Source organism: Propithecus coquereli, unplaced genomic scaffold (assembly GCF_000956105.1).
Source record: "Propithecus coquereli isolate 6110/MARCELLA unplaced genomic scaffold, Pcoq_1.0 Scaffold753, whole genome shotgun sequence".
In the NCBI taxonomy this organism is placed as follows: Eukaryota; Metazoa; Chordata; class Mammalia; order Primates; family Indriidae; genus Propithecus; species Propithecus coquereli.
In genome coordinates, this window is record NW_012153652.1 from 267005 (window position 1) to 283115 (window position 16111).

The 16111-nt window shown below is 49.0% G+C and overlaps 1 protein-coding gene across 2 annotated transcripts in view; it reads left to right on the forward strand.

The window, feature by feature from the left end:
* Nucleotides 1-16111, forward strand: part of MYT1L (myelin transcription factor 1-like) — a 157044-nt gene that overhangs the window by 2365 nt on the left and 138568 nt on the right. For both annotated transcript variants that reach the window (XM_012662171.1, XM_012662172.1), the window contains 2 exons: nt 15636-15690; nt 15847-15880. In XM_012662171.1, coding sequence (XP_012517625.1) covers nt 15636-15690; nt 15847-15880 — 89 coding nt within the window. Of the gene's footprint in view, nt 1-15635; nt 15691-15846; nt 15881-16111 lie in introns of those variants that run through there.

Genomic DNA, 16111 nt, shown 5'->3' on the forward strand with positions numbered 1-16111 from the left:
TTCATTAGTAGAGGAACTTCAGGGGTGGCTGGATAAAGTATAGTGGGTGCATGATAGATGAAAACTATGCAGCCACTCAAAACCATGAGTTCAGTTCACAGACACTGGCCAGGAGAGCTAGCTGTGACTTTCGTTTGGTGAGGGGAAAATAGCACGTCAGGGAAGTTTTGTACAATGGAGCCTGATTTTGTAAACAGCAAGCATATGAAGGGAAAATTGCTCCATGTGTTCATCACATTCTGGAGTAGAGTGAATGTTGGTGCCCTGGGTGTGGCAGTCGCCTGCGGAGAGATCCGATTGCGGCCGGGACGAGCTCGTTACTGCGCGTCGTCCCCCGACTCTTTCGGTTGGTGACATGAAAGGAGCCAGGGCGAGGGACAGGCATGGTTGCGCAGATGCACGGTCGTCCGTGGAGAGCTGGTCTGGATTGTTAAGCCAGAGAATTCCATGGTGGGAAGGGAACAGCGTGTCCCATCTGTCCGCGTCCCAGGTCTGCAGGGAGGCCGTGCCGGGGACTCGGCAACGCCAAGCGAGAGCTAGCCTGGAGTCCAGGGAGGTGGAAGGAAACCACGAGAAAGAAAAGACAGCAGCCCAAAGCGGAATGTGATAAGTTATTTGATAGGGAAAAAGAGAACAGAAATAAGTCAAATATGATTCTAAGGCTTCAGAAGGGAAGAGCACTCGTTTCATTTGTTCAGGACACAGCCAGCGAGGAATGCTGGGCTGGCCCTGGGCCGTCACAAGACTCTCCTCACGAGATCTCTCGAGGGGAGGGAAGCCTTCCTCCCACAACACAGGGAAAGGTCCGGTGAAGTTTGCAAAGCGTTGCGGGAGGTGGGGGAGCAGTAACTTGTGGAGTGACGAGAGATGGCGGGGCGGGGAAGCCCTGCGCTGTGTCTGCTGCAGGGGCGACACTCCAGAGGTGGCTCGGTATGTTCAGGGAGGGGCTGGGACACAGGCGCTGGTGTGCGCCCACCGTCACAGAGCGGGAGAGACAGAAGTGGCCTCTGAGAGGCCAGAGGACCTGGGGTCCCGGGCTGAGGCCAGTGCTGTAAACCTGGGAGACAGCGATTTGGGGGAGTGGCCAGCAGAATCCAGCACCGTACTGAGGATGAGCATTCACACGGCTCCGGGGCTTTGGGAAGTGGTTCAAGGTGTTCTCTGAAAGAAGGATTTTAGCTATCGAGCAGGCCAGACTGCATGGGGGAGGGGCAGTGATGGGTGCAACGGGGCAGGATGCAGGGGCCTGAGCCCAAGGGAAAGCAGGAGAGGGCCAGTGCCAGGGACAGAGGGACACGCTGGAGAGAAGGGCAGGCTGGAGAGCAGGTCCTCAGGAGTCACCTTCAGAGAAATGGTCTAGGGAGACCCTCCTGGAGCCAGTGGCAGGGGCGATGACTAAGCAGGGATGGGGTCTGGGTGTGGACATGGTTCTGGTCTCACCCAGCCAGGCACCCCTGGCCAGTTGCTCGCCCCCCTTGAACCTTGGTGTGAAAGTAGAGACAGCCTGGTGCCCAGTGTCGCGGCAGGGAGGCAGCGCAGGGAGGGAGCTGGCTGGCACCCAGGCACTGTCAGGCCCAATCCATGGCTGGGAGCTGGGGCCAGCGTTCCTGACAGCAAGAAGCATTTTGAGAGCAGTTTCTCACTGGGAGACAGGCTGGGAGGGAGGCCAAATGAGAGCCATAGGTCAGATAAGCTGAGGGACTCAGATGGTTCTGCTGCCCTCTGTTAAGGAGGGGAAGAGAGCAGAAACGCAAGGCTCTTGCCGAGGGCAGTCTCACGGCCCCCCGGGGAGGCTGAGTGCTGACTGCACAGGAGACCGACCCGCAGACCCCCCGTGAGGCTGCAGGGCAGAGCTGTGCTCTCTGTTCCAGGCTGTGCCAGGGCAGCCTGCATGGGGCGGGCATCAACCTTGCTTCCTTACAGGATTTGGCATAGCCCGGGACGGGGCATAGGGTGTCCAGGGCTCGGGATCGGTGGGTCTCCTCCAAAGCCTGCTGAGCGCACAGCACCAGGCGTGGATGTCCACAGCAGCGCTTACACTGATGTGGAACGGCTGTTCTTTTCCCCAGAGCACTTTCCAAAGCCACTTCCTTCTTCGGTTTTTCAATACCCCTGGTGTTTATAGTTAGGACAGCTGAGGCCCACTGAGGTTGGACAACTTGCCTAAGATTGCACAGCCAAGGAGCAACAGGGGCGGTGTGGCCCTGGACCTGAGCTCCATGCAGCATGGGCAGCCACACCTTCCACAGCACCCGCAGTAGATTTTGTATTTTGGCACTTGTTCATTTTGTGCTGTGCTGTAACCTGGTGTTGGAGCGTCTGTCTGCTTCAGCGATTACCACTGACTCGAGGGTCCCTTACCGAAAAGAAAGAGTGCAGCACATAGAGGACCCAGTGCAATGGCAGCGTAATAAGGCCTTTCCCTCAAAGCAGGAGCTCAGGGCAACTGTCTGAATCTGTAAGTAGCTGCAGTGGGGGGTTGTTGGTGGTGCAGAGGGGAGCGTGCGCTCCTGCAGGAGGGGTGCTCCCACCCCTGCACCCTCCAGCAGAGCAGAGGGGCTTCCTTAGACCAGCACATCTGCCCTGGACCACACCATCCACCCTGCAGGAAATTGATTTTAGAGGTGCCCAAAGGCCCAAGATTAATGTTTTTTATTTAAGACCTTACTTGTCTGAAAAAGCACCAACTACATGTCACTAAAATGATCCTTAGCCTTTCTTTTTTGAATCTTCATTCTTTAATGAAAATTTTTGCAGTGACCCCTTCATGGGTAGGAATATTTTATTCTAGGAAATGTTTCCCTTTTTATTTTACTCATTTCTTTCCTTCATATACCATCTGTGATTTTTTTTTTTTTTAATTTCAGTAGATTTGGGGGCACCATGTTTTTTGTGACAGGGAAGAATTGTATCGTGCTGAAGTCAGAGTTTTCAGCGCACCCGTCACCAGAACGGTGCACATTGTGCCGACAGGTAGAACTTCATCCCTCACCCCCATCCTATTTGTGGTTTCCAACACCCATCACGCCACTGTATGACCAGATACACACCTCATCTGGCTCCCACTCGTAAGTGAGAACACCTGGTATCTCTCTTTCCATTCCTAAGATACTTCACTTAGAATAATGGTTTCTGATTCCATCACAGTTGCCGTGAAAGACATTATTTCATTCCCTTCTGTGGCTGAGTGGTACTTCCATGGTGTATACACCACATTTTCTTCATCCACTCATCAGTTGATGGGCACTTGGGTTGATTCCATATCTTTTCAATTGTGAATTGTGCTGCAATAAACATTTGGGTGCAGATATCTTTTTTATAAAATAACTTCTTTTCCACTGGGTAAATATCCAGTAATAGAATTGCTGGATCAAATGGTAGGTCTACTTTTAGTTCTTTGAGGAAGCTCCATCCATACTGTTTTCCATAGGAGTGGTACTAATTTACATTCTCACCAACAGTGTGTAAGTGTTCCCTTTTTTACTGCATCCACACCAACATCTATTGTTTGTTGACTTTTTAACAATCATCATTCTGACAGGCATAAGGTGGTATCTCATTGTGATTTTAATTTGCATTTCCCTGAAGATTAGTGATGTTGAGCATTTTCATATGTTTGTTGGCCATTTACCTATCTTCTTTTGATAAAAATCTGTTCTTCTGCCTGCTTTTTGATGAGGTTTTTTGTTTTTGTTTTTTGCTGATTTGTTTTTGTTCTTTGTAGATTCTGGATATTAGCCCTTTATTAGATGTATAGATTGCAAATATTTTCTCCCATTATGTATGTTGCCTATTTATTCTGTTATTTCCTTTGATGTGTAGAAACTTTTCAGTTTAATTAAGTCCCATTTATTTATTTTTGTTGTTACTGTTTTTGCTTTTGGGGTCTTGGTCATATTTTCTTTGCCTATGCCAATGTCCAAAAGAGTTTTTCCTATGTTTTATTCTAGAATTTTTATGGTTTCATGTCTTACATTTAAGTCTTGACTCCACCTTGAGTTGATTTTTGTATATGGTGAGAGAGAGGGACCCAGTTTCATTTTTCTGCATGTGGCTGTCCAGTTTTCCAGCACCGTTTATTGAATAGGGCATCTATTCCCCATGTATGCTGCTGTCTGTTTTGTGGAAAACCAGTTGTTTGTAGCTATATGGCTTTATTTCTGGATTCTCTATTCTGATCTATTGGTCTTTGTAGCACTACCATGCTGTTTTTGATACTGTAGCCTTGTAGTATAATTTGAAGTCAGGTAATGTGATGCCTCCAGATTTGTTCTTTTTGCTTAGAATGCTTTGGCTGTTTGGGCTCTTCTTAGGTTCCATATGAATTTAGAATTATTTTCTCTAGATCTATGAAAAATGACATTGGTATTTTGATGAGAATTATGTTGAATCTGTAAATCACGTTGGGTAGTAGGGACATTTAAACAATATTGGTTCTTCCAGTCCATGAGCATGGGATGTTTTTCTATCGTTTATGTCATCCATGATTTCTTTCATCAATGTTTTATAGTTCTCCTTGTAGAGATCTTTCTCCTCCTTGGTTAAGTATATTTCTAGGTATTTTATTTTCTTTGTTGCTACTGTAAATGGTATTGAGTTCCTGATCTGACTCTCAACTGTTATTAACATATAGAAATGCTGTGGATTTGTGTACATTAATTTTGTAACCTGAGACTTGACACATTTATTTATCAATTCTAGGAGTCTTTTGGTGGGGTCTTTAGGGTTTTCTAGATATAAGATCATATCATCAGCAAACAGGGATAGTTTTACTTCCTCTTTCCCAATTTGAGTGCCTTTTATTTCTTTTTCTTGCCTTATTGCTCTGGCTAGGACTTCAAGTACTATGTTTCTATATTGTCAAGAAGTCTTGCCCGACCTCCATATGATCCCTCATGACACTATTGTGTTTTTATGTAGTACAAATTGGCAAATATTTATCAAGCTACCACTCTGTGCCAAGCACCGCACTGTGGGGCTCAGGAGGCAAAGGTGGACAGTGCAGTCACGGGGGCCAGGCTTCTCCTGGTAGGCAGATCAGTCAGCAATCTGACTCTTCTATGGGATGACCCCTCTCCCCGGACTTTAAGGACTGCAGCTTCTGAGAAGACATTCTCAGCTGTTCCTTTGCCTGGTATAGGGAATTTAGGAGTCTAAAACCTATTAAAAATAAGGAGTTAGATTAATGGAGATTGTTGAGAATCCAAAAGAAACACTCTCAACTAGAAAGAAAGTTATGTTCCCTACCTCACCTGACACACACACATACTTTTTAAATTGTATAAATATAGCCAAATTTTGTCTGTTAGGAGTCATTATGGAGACTCTACTCCAAAAGCTAGTGTGCCATTGTACTGGCTCAGAGACTCAAAAGGCCAATAAAATATTTGGTATTATGAAAAGGTAATTTAACAACACCTAGAAGGCTTCATCTTACCCCACATAACAAGTGTTATATAGTTATCTATACTTACTTTTCATCCCTTTGGAAAAACACACTGTGCCTAGAAAATTGAAGTGAGAGAAAAACAACAAACATCTTTTGAGTGTCTTTTATGTGCAAAGTAGTGTACTAGGTTCTTACACAAGACCGTTTCGTTCAATTCTCTCAACCAGAAGGTGTGTCTTTAGAAAAGCTAGACAATGGGATGGAATACTTTAAGAAGGAGTGAAAGATATTATCACTCTCTTTGATCTAGACTTGGAAAGTTTTCTTTTAATAACTCTTTACTAATACTTGTATTTGCTGCTAGACTGTAGGTACATGAGGGCACTGTTTATTGTTGAATGCTGTTTCTGTTCATTGTTGAATCTATTTTTGTTCATCATTGACTCCCCAGCAAAGCACCCAGGATGTGGTAGTGCTTGTGGTAGACACTGGCTACTTTTCAGATGATTGAATTCTAGCCATTACTTCCAATATGAGTGGAAGTGACATGTGACACATCTATGCCTGCCTTATAAAGCCCCCGTGTGCAGTCTTCCACATTGACATTAAATGTGACTTGGAAAGCTGTGTGTTGCACGTGATAAACCATAGCAGCCTCGATGCCTCGGAAACCTCTGTACAGCCAAACTCCTCCCACTGGCAACCCCTACTTATACTTGCACCTGGAAGTTGAAAAAGTGAAAAATAAACTGCTAATGTGTCAAGTCTCTGAAAAAACGAAAAATTCTCTCAACCACCTGGTGAGATACATAAAGATTTTACACATGAAAAACTCAGATTCTCAAATTCACAGACATGACTCTGTCCAGCATCAGAGCTCAGTGAATGTGGAGCCAGGGTCCAGTCTGTGAGCCATCTGCCTGTGCAGTGCACACACCCATTGCCACCGTGCAGGGCACACAGGACACGGCACGCACCCAAGCTGAGCAGATGCAGGGATCACTACTGCCCAGGAAGATCCGAGAATGTCAAGACGCTTCAGTCTGAGGAGCCAGCAGCGGAGGGGATGCTGCCACTACAGGCCCCTAAAAGGCACATGCAGAGGTGCTCAGAGCCTCACAGCACCCCAGGTCCACGTGCCGCCCACCCACCACGGGCAGGTGGCCACGGACACTTGCCAGGCCCTGCTGCGGGCCTGACACTCAGAGGTGCAGGTGAGGTCTCCACCCTGGAAACACAGCTAGTCTGGAGGGCAGCATGGATGCCTAAACAAGCATTTTAAGAGGAGATTATGGTTATTTTAAAGGTGCGTGCAAAGTCTTTGCAAACTTGTTTGGAGTAACTCTTTGGAAAAATGAAGGGAAATTAAGGAAGAAATTACTCTAAGAAGAGGGATGAAGATCAAATAAATTACTCAACAGTGAGCAAAAAGCTCATGTGCCAGAGCTGTAGATGGTTTCTGGAGAAGCTGGAATATTCTGGATCCCAGCGTCTGCAGTGCCAGTGTCCATACAGCCCTCTGAGGTCCCACAGCGTGGAAGTCCTGGCTAACCATGCCTGGGTCTTGAAATCCAGCATGGGACACTATTCCTATAAAAACTACATAAACACTAATACATTAAGTTAGGGCTGGCTTCAAAGGCCCTGAAAATTAGATGTTCTGCTCTGTTTCCGGCAGACTCGGTTATCCTCAAGGGTGAAGAGCAGGGCGCCCAGGGAGAGCGGGCACCCTGCGCCCCACGAGCCTGAACGCAGCGGGCATCATTGCTGGGCACCGTGTTCTCAACCAGCTGGGGCCAGACAGCAACAGAGACGTCCCCGAAGTAGGTGGGCAGGAGCACAAGCCAGGCGGGGAATGGACACAGACCTCGGGTAGGCCGCGGGACCAGACAGCGCACCCCAGCCCCAGGGATGCTGCCACCCAGCTCTGGCCAACTCTGGTCAAAAGAAATTTAGAGAGTAGCATTTCTAGGTCATCCTGTTTTTGAAGAAAAAAACAGAACTCCAGATTTGGAAAGAAAGCCTCCAGATTTCCAGATGTTTGTCCAATCTGCGAAGCGCCAAGAGCCCCACAGAGCAGCTCTGCGGCTGGGCGGGGGCTCCCTGGCCACAGGCTGTCGAGGTGCTCCCAGCCCCGAGTCCTGAGTCTTCCTGTTTCTTCCAGACCCTACTGGAGATAAAACAGTGTAGGAGTTATGAGAAACACGTTCAAATTCAGAAAATCAAGTTTTAAAATGCAGTACAGGTTTCTTTTCTTACTTTTGCACTTGGGGCCGAAACAGCAACAGCTATTTTTACAAAAAAAAAAAAAAAAAGTTTAAATATTTGAAGGGTACCTGATCTGATGTTTCATCTGAAGTTCTAGAACAATTCCCTTCCCTGCCCACCCAGTCTTTGACACTTGCCCTGAATGTCATGCTGTGACTATAAGCACAGCAGCTGCAGGCGAAGCACCTTCACTTGCCAGGTCGAGAGCTCTTTGCGTGAGCCTGTGCGGCTTCATGGTGGCCGCACCGTGGTGGGCACCAGGCGTCCCAGTGACTGCCAACCCCGGCCTGAGCCGGGCTGCCAGGGAGGGAGGCCCCTCCTTGCCCCGAGGACGCTTCTCCTGGGGCCTCAGCTGCCTCCCTGCTGTTGTCGTAGACAATGTAAGCTTTTTCATGCATATAAAGTTGCTAGATCATCCCTTATTTGAATAAAACCACACGTCAATTAATTTGTTACAACATCACCACCACCTTGATGCCCTGTGGTCATCTTCGAAGCCTGGGACACCCTGGCTTAGCTGGGTCTATTGTCAAGTGTTGCGTTGGTTTCCAGGCTCAGACTGGAACAGACCTGAGGAAACGTCCTTGGGTGGCAGAGTCCCCAGACTTCCTCAGAGAAAATTCCCTGTGGCTCCTTTTAAGGTATAAAAGGCCCCTCCACCGTGGTGGGGACGGCCACACGTGCCCACCCTACACCCCACGGACGTGGCATTCTCACCACGCCTGTGGAAATAAAGGCACAGACGCCTTTTCTTGGCTGCTTGTGGGCAGGTCTTTCTTGGCAGCTCTTTATTTGTCTTATGAAAGTTATCAGCCACGCGGCTGAGCAAGAGGAGTATAGCTCATTGCAGCCCTTCCATTCATTCATTTAACTAAGATACACAGACGCCTAGTACGTGCCAGGCACTTTCTCCCTCAGCATCCACCTGCCTGAAAGGTGGGAACTTTTCCTTTCTTTTGACAGTTTCCTTTTTATGTATTCAAAAGAGCAGGGATTGGGTGAACTTCATCATGGCTGTTCTCCTGCCTCTGTTGGGTCCAGCTCTGCACTCTGCTCCTCACAGGTGTAGACACTCACACACATGCAGACATACACACACACGCACACAGGCACACACAGGCAGACATGGAAACACAGCACACACAGGCACACACGCACACACAGGCACACAGGCAGACAGGGTAACACACAGGCGCACACACACACAGGCACACACACGCACACACAGACACGGGAACACAGGCACACACAGGCAGACACGGGAACACAGGCACACACACATGCACGTGCACAGGGACACACAGGAACACACAGGTACACGCACACACACAGGCAGACACGGGAACACACAGGCACACACGCACGCACACAGGCACACATGCACGTGCACAGGGACACAGGAATACACAGGCACACATGCACACACACAAGCAGACACGAGAACACACAGACACACACACGCACATACACAGGGACACACGGGAACACACAGGCACACACACTCATATACAGAGGCACACACAGGTCTCAGGCAGAGAGGCTGAGGGCACCCACTGCGTCACAGGCCAGCACGGAGTCCCGGGTGTGGGGGCTTTCGTTAGTGGCATCCCGAGTTATCTCACTCTCATAAGCCGACTGTGTCACAGTGATGGATCTCGTCTCTGGGGTGCCTGTTACTGGACATCTTTATTGCAACCTGCCATCATCGTGGTTGCTATTTTCTTAGGATTTGTGGCGTGATTTTTTAAGTGTTTGCCCGAACTAGGTATAGTCTATTAAGCACTCAGTCTGTGCTGTTCAGAGGGGTTTACTTTTGGGGTTTCGTGGTAATACGTGTGTGGCTGTGTCACTGTGGCTTACAGTCCTGAGTGGCCAGAGTGCCTCCCACACTGCCCGAGACTGGCTGTATCTCAACCGTCCTACCAGGGATGCCAGCAGATTTCCCAGACGTCCTAGAAGTTCCAGAAGCGTGGCTTCAGAGCTGTGTATCGCAGACTTCCTCTCGCCCTGAGAAACAGCGTAGGTATTGTCACACTGCGTGTCTGTCATCTTTCTTTGGCAAATATGCCCCCCAGGCCCACAAGTGCCGGGCCAGCCAGCCACATACCTGTGGACGCACAGAGCACCGTTGTGAGGAGAAGGGGGCTCCCAGCGTTCTCCCCAGACCACAGCAAAAGTACAAGCAAACAAGATCTTAATACTTGGAGTGTGTTTTCTGTGCTTTCCTCACTCGTGGCTGCATCTCAGCCCCGGACTCTGGCACGTCAGGACTTCCGTCTCAGGACGCGTTGGCAGAGGCAGATCGCTGGGGACTGGAGTCAGGAAGGGAGAGTTGAGACGTGTTGAGCTCAAAAGTTAACTGGATTTTATACACAATTTTTTTTTGCCTTTTTAGTTCTTGATGACACGGGGATTCATAACCAAAGAAAGAGGGAGCGACGCTTTATCTGTTTCAGTTTAGGTGAAGGTCATGTTTTATAACGCCATGTTTTTATAATAACTTCCTAAAATTTTCTTGTGTGCCACCTATTTGAAGCTTACTAAATATTCATTGACTAGCTCATAAAACAGCCTTCAAATCTCACTCCAAAGAACTTCAAATATACTATTAAATATTTCCAATACTGCCCTTCATGTCTAAAAAGTGCTGCGCACAAAGTCCTCTTTCTTAGTGCAGAAGGAGTCGTCGTTCTGTGTTTCACCTTGGAGATTGCCAGACTCTACAGAGTGGCAGATTGTTGATGGACGTCAGCTCTGTCTTCGTTTTCTTTTTTGCTAAGAGAATCTTTATTTTCTCATTTCCATTTCTCTTTCCTTTGTTGGCCCCAATCCCCCTAGTCAAACGCACCCACGCAGGCGCACAGCCCTGGGTGGAGGAGGCCAGCGACACAGCTCTCTTCCTTCAAGAAGACGGTTTCCCTGATCACCCTCACTGATACAGAACTGGCAAGGAGGGAAAGGAAAAATTAGGAGCAGACAAACCAAACATTCTTCTCCGTTTATTCACCTAATTTTTTTCTTATTCTCATCCTATGCAATTGGGTAACAGAAACCACAAAATTTAAATCATGTTGCAATGACCTATAAACTTGTTTCTTTCTTCTAACTCTTGTGCGGCATAATGATAATGCTGTCTTTTATTCTAACGTGAGTAGCAGATACAAATTCTACATGTTAACGAATTTACATTAAATTCACCAAAAAGCAGAAAATTTTGTCGTATTTTGGAAAACAATTTTTAATTCTTGTAGTTCTCTGCTTAAACACTTTTCAAGGATGATGAGAATGTATAATTTCTGAGTCTTGCTGATCCTCACAGATGGGTTTTTATAAGTGAAAGCTCACTGGAATCAGAGCTGAGGCATGAAAGCATTTTCTGTCATGTGAACTTGCACATCGATAGCCAGTTCTCAGTTACCAAGGAGACAGCAATGCCTGGGAATAGGTGCTCGTGGGGAAACACCTGCATACAGTTTGAGCTGCACACTTCCCCTTAATTTTTCCAGAAACTTCTGGGTTTGCTTCATAATACCTCCCCCAGACTTTCTCACCCATCGCCCAACTTAGGAAACTGACCCCTGGCTTCTGCGCTCCCGCCAACCTCCTCTTCTGGGTGGTGCTGATGGGCAGTGAAGCAGCCAAGCCTTGTGCTGAGGGAGGCCCAGCTGGTCGGCAGAACGGATCTTTGCTTCTTGAGCGGTGGAGGAGTGACAGGGAGCGGGAGCCGTGGCCCGGGTCCTGGGGCAGAGTCTGAGCTGTCCACGCTCCAGCCTGTGACCCCAGCCCCTCCCCTGTCCTGCGAGGACGCTGCTGGGGGTGGGGGGAGCGGGTTGCGGGTTGCGGGTGTGGAGACGCAGGCTAGGAGAACGGGACCTGGCTGGGCTCTCGCGGGCCTAGGACCCACAGCGCGGCTCCTCCTGCGCCCGTGGCACCCACATCGGAGAGCAGCTTCCAGGGACTCGAAGGGATTTCACTGAACTTATGAGGTTTTAATGCATTTAAAATATGTTCTCTTCACTAAGGCTCCATTGAGGAGAGTGTACATTAATATTGTTGGGAGGAGGGGGAGGGAAGATTGAAGCAATAAAATAAATCCTGATTCCAAATGTATAGTTTACATATTATAAAATAATTCACTTGCTCTCTTCCTGATAGCTTTGATGGCCCAAAAGTAAATCTTCAAGACTTTTCTTTAAGTATGAAACCAGTTAGGTTTCCTTGAAAACCTTTAAAAATAAACGCCAGACTTAGAGATAAGAGTTAATGCTAAACTAGGGCTTTAAGGGTGATTTTTCTAAATGTAAATTACTAGAGAGGTACTCGGAACCCGCAGCAGTGGTCCCTGCGGTTGCCTTTCCCTTCGGTCCCACAGAGGACCAGAGCTGCACCATCGGCGGCCTCACTGGGTGAAGCTGTGCGGCTGCGGCCTCGGAACCGGCAGGAGGAGGGACTCGAATGCACAGCCCACAGAGGCTGCTGGCGCTCACTGCGGGACGGGGGAACAAGGCTTCTTTTCAGGGCGGCAGGAGGCGGGACGGGAGGGGCAGGATCCCGAGGAAACAAAGTGTGGGCTGAGCCTGCGAGGGCTGGCTGAACTCTGACCACTCACCTTCAGGGACAGAGACAGGAAAGTGCAAACCCTCGTGGCATTTCCGACCGTACATTCTGTGCTTTCTGTGTCACCTAAATCTCACTGGCAGTTGGTAAAAGTGAAGTTTAAAACAGTTTTGAAACCCTTAGGTTTGGGTTTCGTTAGCTAAAAGAGAAAGAAAAGGAACCACCGTTTATGTAGTGTCTGCTGTATGCTGGGTGCCACGCTAGACATGTGTATGAACTGTCTCCTGTAACCCTCGTAGCCAGGGAGCCTTGTTTAGCAGAGAGGAGCGCACGTCACACAGGCGCTGCGATCCAAGCAGCACGAGCCGGGAACGAGCAAATGCAGAGTGGAACAGAAGAGTCCAAACTGGCCCAGTTGTGGGCGGGATTAGCACGCAGCGGGAGGGATGTCTCAGCATAGTGGGAAGGTATAACTTATGAATAGCGACTCGTGGAAGAATCGGCTACTGACTGGAGAAAGTAAGATTGCCCCATATGCATAAAAACACTGGAAGGATTAAGAATTTAAATGTAAAAAATAAAACAATTCTTATCCAAGCATATGAGCAATTAGCTAATGAGGCCAAGTTTGTCACTGTAGTGCCCACCGGGAAAAGCTAGCTCTACTGCACTTTTGGCCACATGCTCCTCCCAAACTGCGGCTTGGGAATCACAAATGCGGGCTTATTTGTCAGATGCTGGGTGTGTGTAGGCAGGCAGGGTGGTGGCTGATGTCATTGGCCCCTGCTTTACTGAAAACTTACCAAGCCAGTGCCCTCGTGCAGGAAGCCCCTGGCAAACCCGCAGCGCCTCCCGCAGTCCCAGCCCTGGACTCCCTGGAACACACCACTCGCCTGCAAGCCGGGTGCCTCTGCCTGGAACACCCCCGGCCCCACCCTTTTTAACCTGAAACATCCCATTAACCTTTAAAATTCAGCTCGGATTTCGGCTCCGCCAGTTGAGCTCTCTTTCTGCTTCCTTAGGACAGGTCAGATGCACTCTGTCCAAGCTGCCAGGACACCACGCAGACGGTACTTCCCAACCCATCTCCCCGCACACATAGTTTAATTCAATTTTGAATTCCTTAAAGAATAAGATTTTTCTGCATGTCCAGTATCTCTGTATGTCCAGTCCAGTGGCAAGTGCAGGGGATCTCAGGAAAATGTCATTTTCTCCATCACTGCGGACTTCCTGAGTCTCAGCAGGCCTCTGCCTCGTGGCACATCGGTCTATGTCGCTTTGCTGGAACTTTGCAGCGTGTTGTAATGTTTTCATGTTGAAAAGTAACTTCAGAGCATCGATGTGTTACTGGGTGCTAGTTATTTAAACCTTGAAACCATGCAGTGTGAATGAACGCGGAGTTTAACGCCCCGCACGTACGTGAAGGTAACGGGAAAAGGTCGGACACCCAAGGATGCCATAGCCACCGCATCTCACTGACTCTCCTGTCAGAACTCTCCCAAATCCACATCCTCCTTCCCTGGACACTTGACTCCAGGCCTTGGAAGACAAAGGACGCCGAGCCCCTCCCGCCAGCACCAGCCCGTGTCCCCACTCCCAGTCCCCTCCACGCCCGCTCTCCAGCTGCCACTCAGTTATTTCTTTTCTAAAACGTGCTGTGAACCTTCCCTCCCATGCTCAGGAATAGACAACCAGTGTCTGCCCTCCCAGCGCGCCCAGCCTCCACGACATCCCCTTCCAGCCGTGGGTGTGGCACTGGACCCGGCCCCTCTGGGGTCCTCCATGCTGGTCCAGCTTGCCCGGGCACCCCCTGACCCGCAGCTTCACCAGCAGGCGGATCCATTCATTCATTCACTCAATAACTGGTATCAAGCGCCTATATGCGAAGCTTCGACACAGTCTATTTGCCTTCCTTACGCTCGTAAACAAATGATGCTCAAGCACCACGACCTTCTCGAGAATCTTCTCTCAGGATCCCCTTCCCATTGGCTCCTTCTTTTCTGAAATCTTTTCTGGCACATTGTCATACCTGCAGAGAGAGAGCTCCCATTAAAAGACTCTCGCTGAATGAGCTCATGTTTTTTATTGTATATCTGTCCTTATCCCCGATACCATATTCAGCACACACTATCAATCAATATGTATTTGGTGGTTAATTGATTAAGTCAGGAGCTGTCAGTGTGATTAGATGACACCTTCATGTTATACCTGTGGAGAATCATGCCTTGCTAACAGCGCAGGCTGCTTTCGTAGCAAATCTACCCTGTTCTTCTCCATAGTGTGCCTCTAAGGCAGCCGCACGCACCCACCAGAGCCCCCACTGCTCCTGCTGGCTGTCCTTTCCCTAAAAGCATGGAGGAGGTGGCTTTGATGTCCAGTGTGAACCCTGCACAGGGGCCACTTGATGGGGTCCCTGTCTTCTGCGCAGGAACACAGCTCTGGCTGCAGAAGCCACAGACTGGGCTGAGAAGGTGTATCCCTGCCGTCCGGTCCGTTCGCACTGCTCGTGTCTCATCAGCCCTTCTGTTATACTGGGTAGAAGTCTCCTCCCGCGCAGTTTGCCATGTAAAGTGTTCATATGTTGTAGAAATATTTGGTGAACAACATGGTGCATATATTCACCCCATGACAGTGTGTTCCATGGTTTAAGGGGAAAGTTTACACACAAAGGTGATTTTGGGGACCCTATACCAAAACCTGCTTCTCCAATGATCTTGGGCCAGTCATGTGGTCTGAATTTTAGTTTTATCGTGTATAAAATATGTATAATAAAAGTACCTTCCTTACAAAGCAGTTGTGAGGACCCTACAAGGTAATATATAAAAGCACTTTGTAACCTCTCAATTAAGACGCGCCTGCTGCCATGCATGAAGGGTCTGTGCGCCTGAAAAGCAGCCTCGAGACACAGCTAAATCGGAGGACAGCTGCCCTGCAGGGAGCAGACGCAGTGAGAGTGGCCACGGTGGCAGAAACATCCTTCTGCTGTGCCCGCCTCCTCTCCTCTTAACTACTCAATCGTATTAGGCCTTTCAGTTACAAGGAGAGTCGAGACACTACGTATATTTCTTTTATCTTCTTATAAACTTAATGGCCATCTATTATATTCTAAGTACAGATTCAGCTCAGAACCACCCAGATGTGCCCCAATCAAAACCTTGAAGAGAGAGTAAATAGATCGCACTTCAAGATTCATCCAATCCTACCCTGCTGTCGAGTGCAGGGGCCTCCTGCACGTTGCCCACTTTCGAAAATGGTGCCTTCAGGTTGCCTGGCCCCGTCCCGCCGCCCCTGCCCTCGTCCGCAGTTCCTGTCACCAGCGGACAGCAGTAGAGCCCTGGCGGTGGAAGGCCAGGGCGAGCGGGCAGCCCAGGCCCGCTGACTGCACAGGCAGGACACTGACCGCCTGCTCTTCTGTCCCCAGATGGAGGTGGACACAGAGGAGAAGCGCCATCGCACGCGGTCCAAAGGGGTTCGAGGTATGTCTGCGCTTCCCTGCACCCTGAGGCCAGCTCAGGGTCACCTTCACCCTGTGGTTCACTCTGACCCTGCTTCCTCCGCTTTCGGTAGCTTTCTGTGGAAGAGGGTACTTGTGACAGATGATAAATTTTTATCTATTCTCCGTCTCTCCGCAGTTCCCGTGGAGCCAGCCATACAGGAGCTGTTCAGGTTAGTGCTTTGCGGGTAAATGCATCCCCATCAGCAATTTAGAAAATCCATGCCTGCTAACGGGCACACTACACTCTGAAGTTCATCGGCGGCTCGCTCATGCCCCGCTGCCCTGATGAAATTAATTCCTCCGAGAGACTTGTAATAAAAAGCATCCCCCAATTTCCCCCTCCATTCAATTGTGTGATTTCTCGCCTTCTGTCTGGGCTGCCCATGGAGGCATCCCGTCCC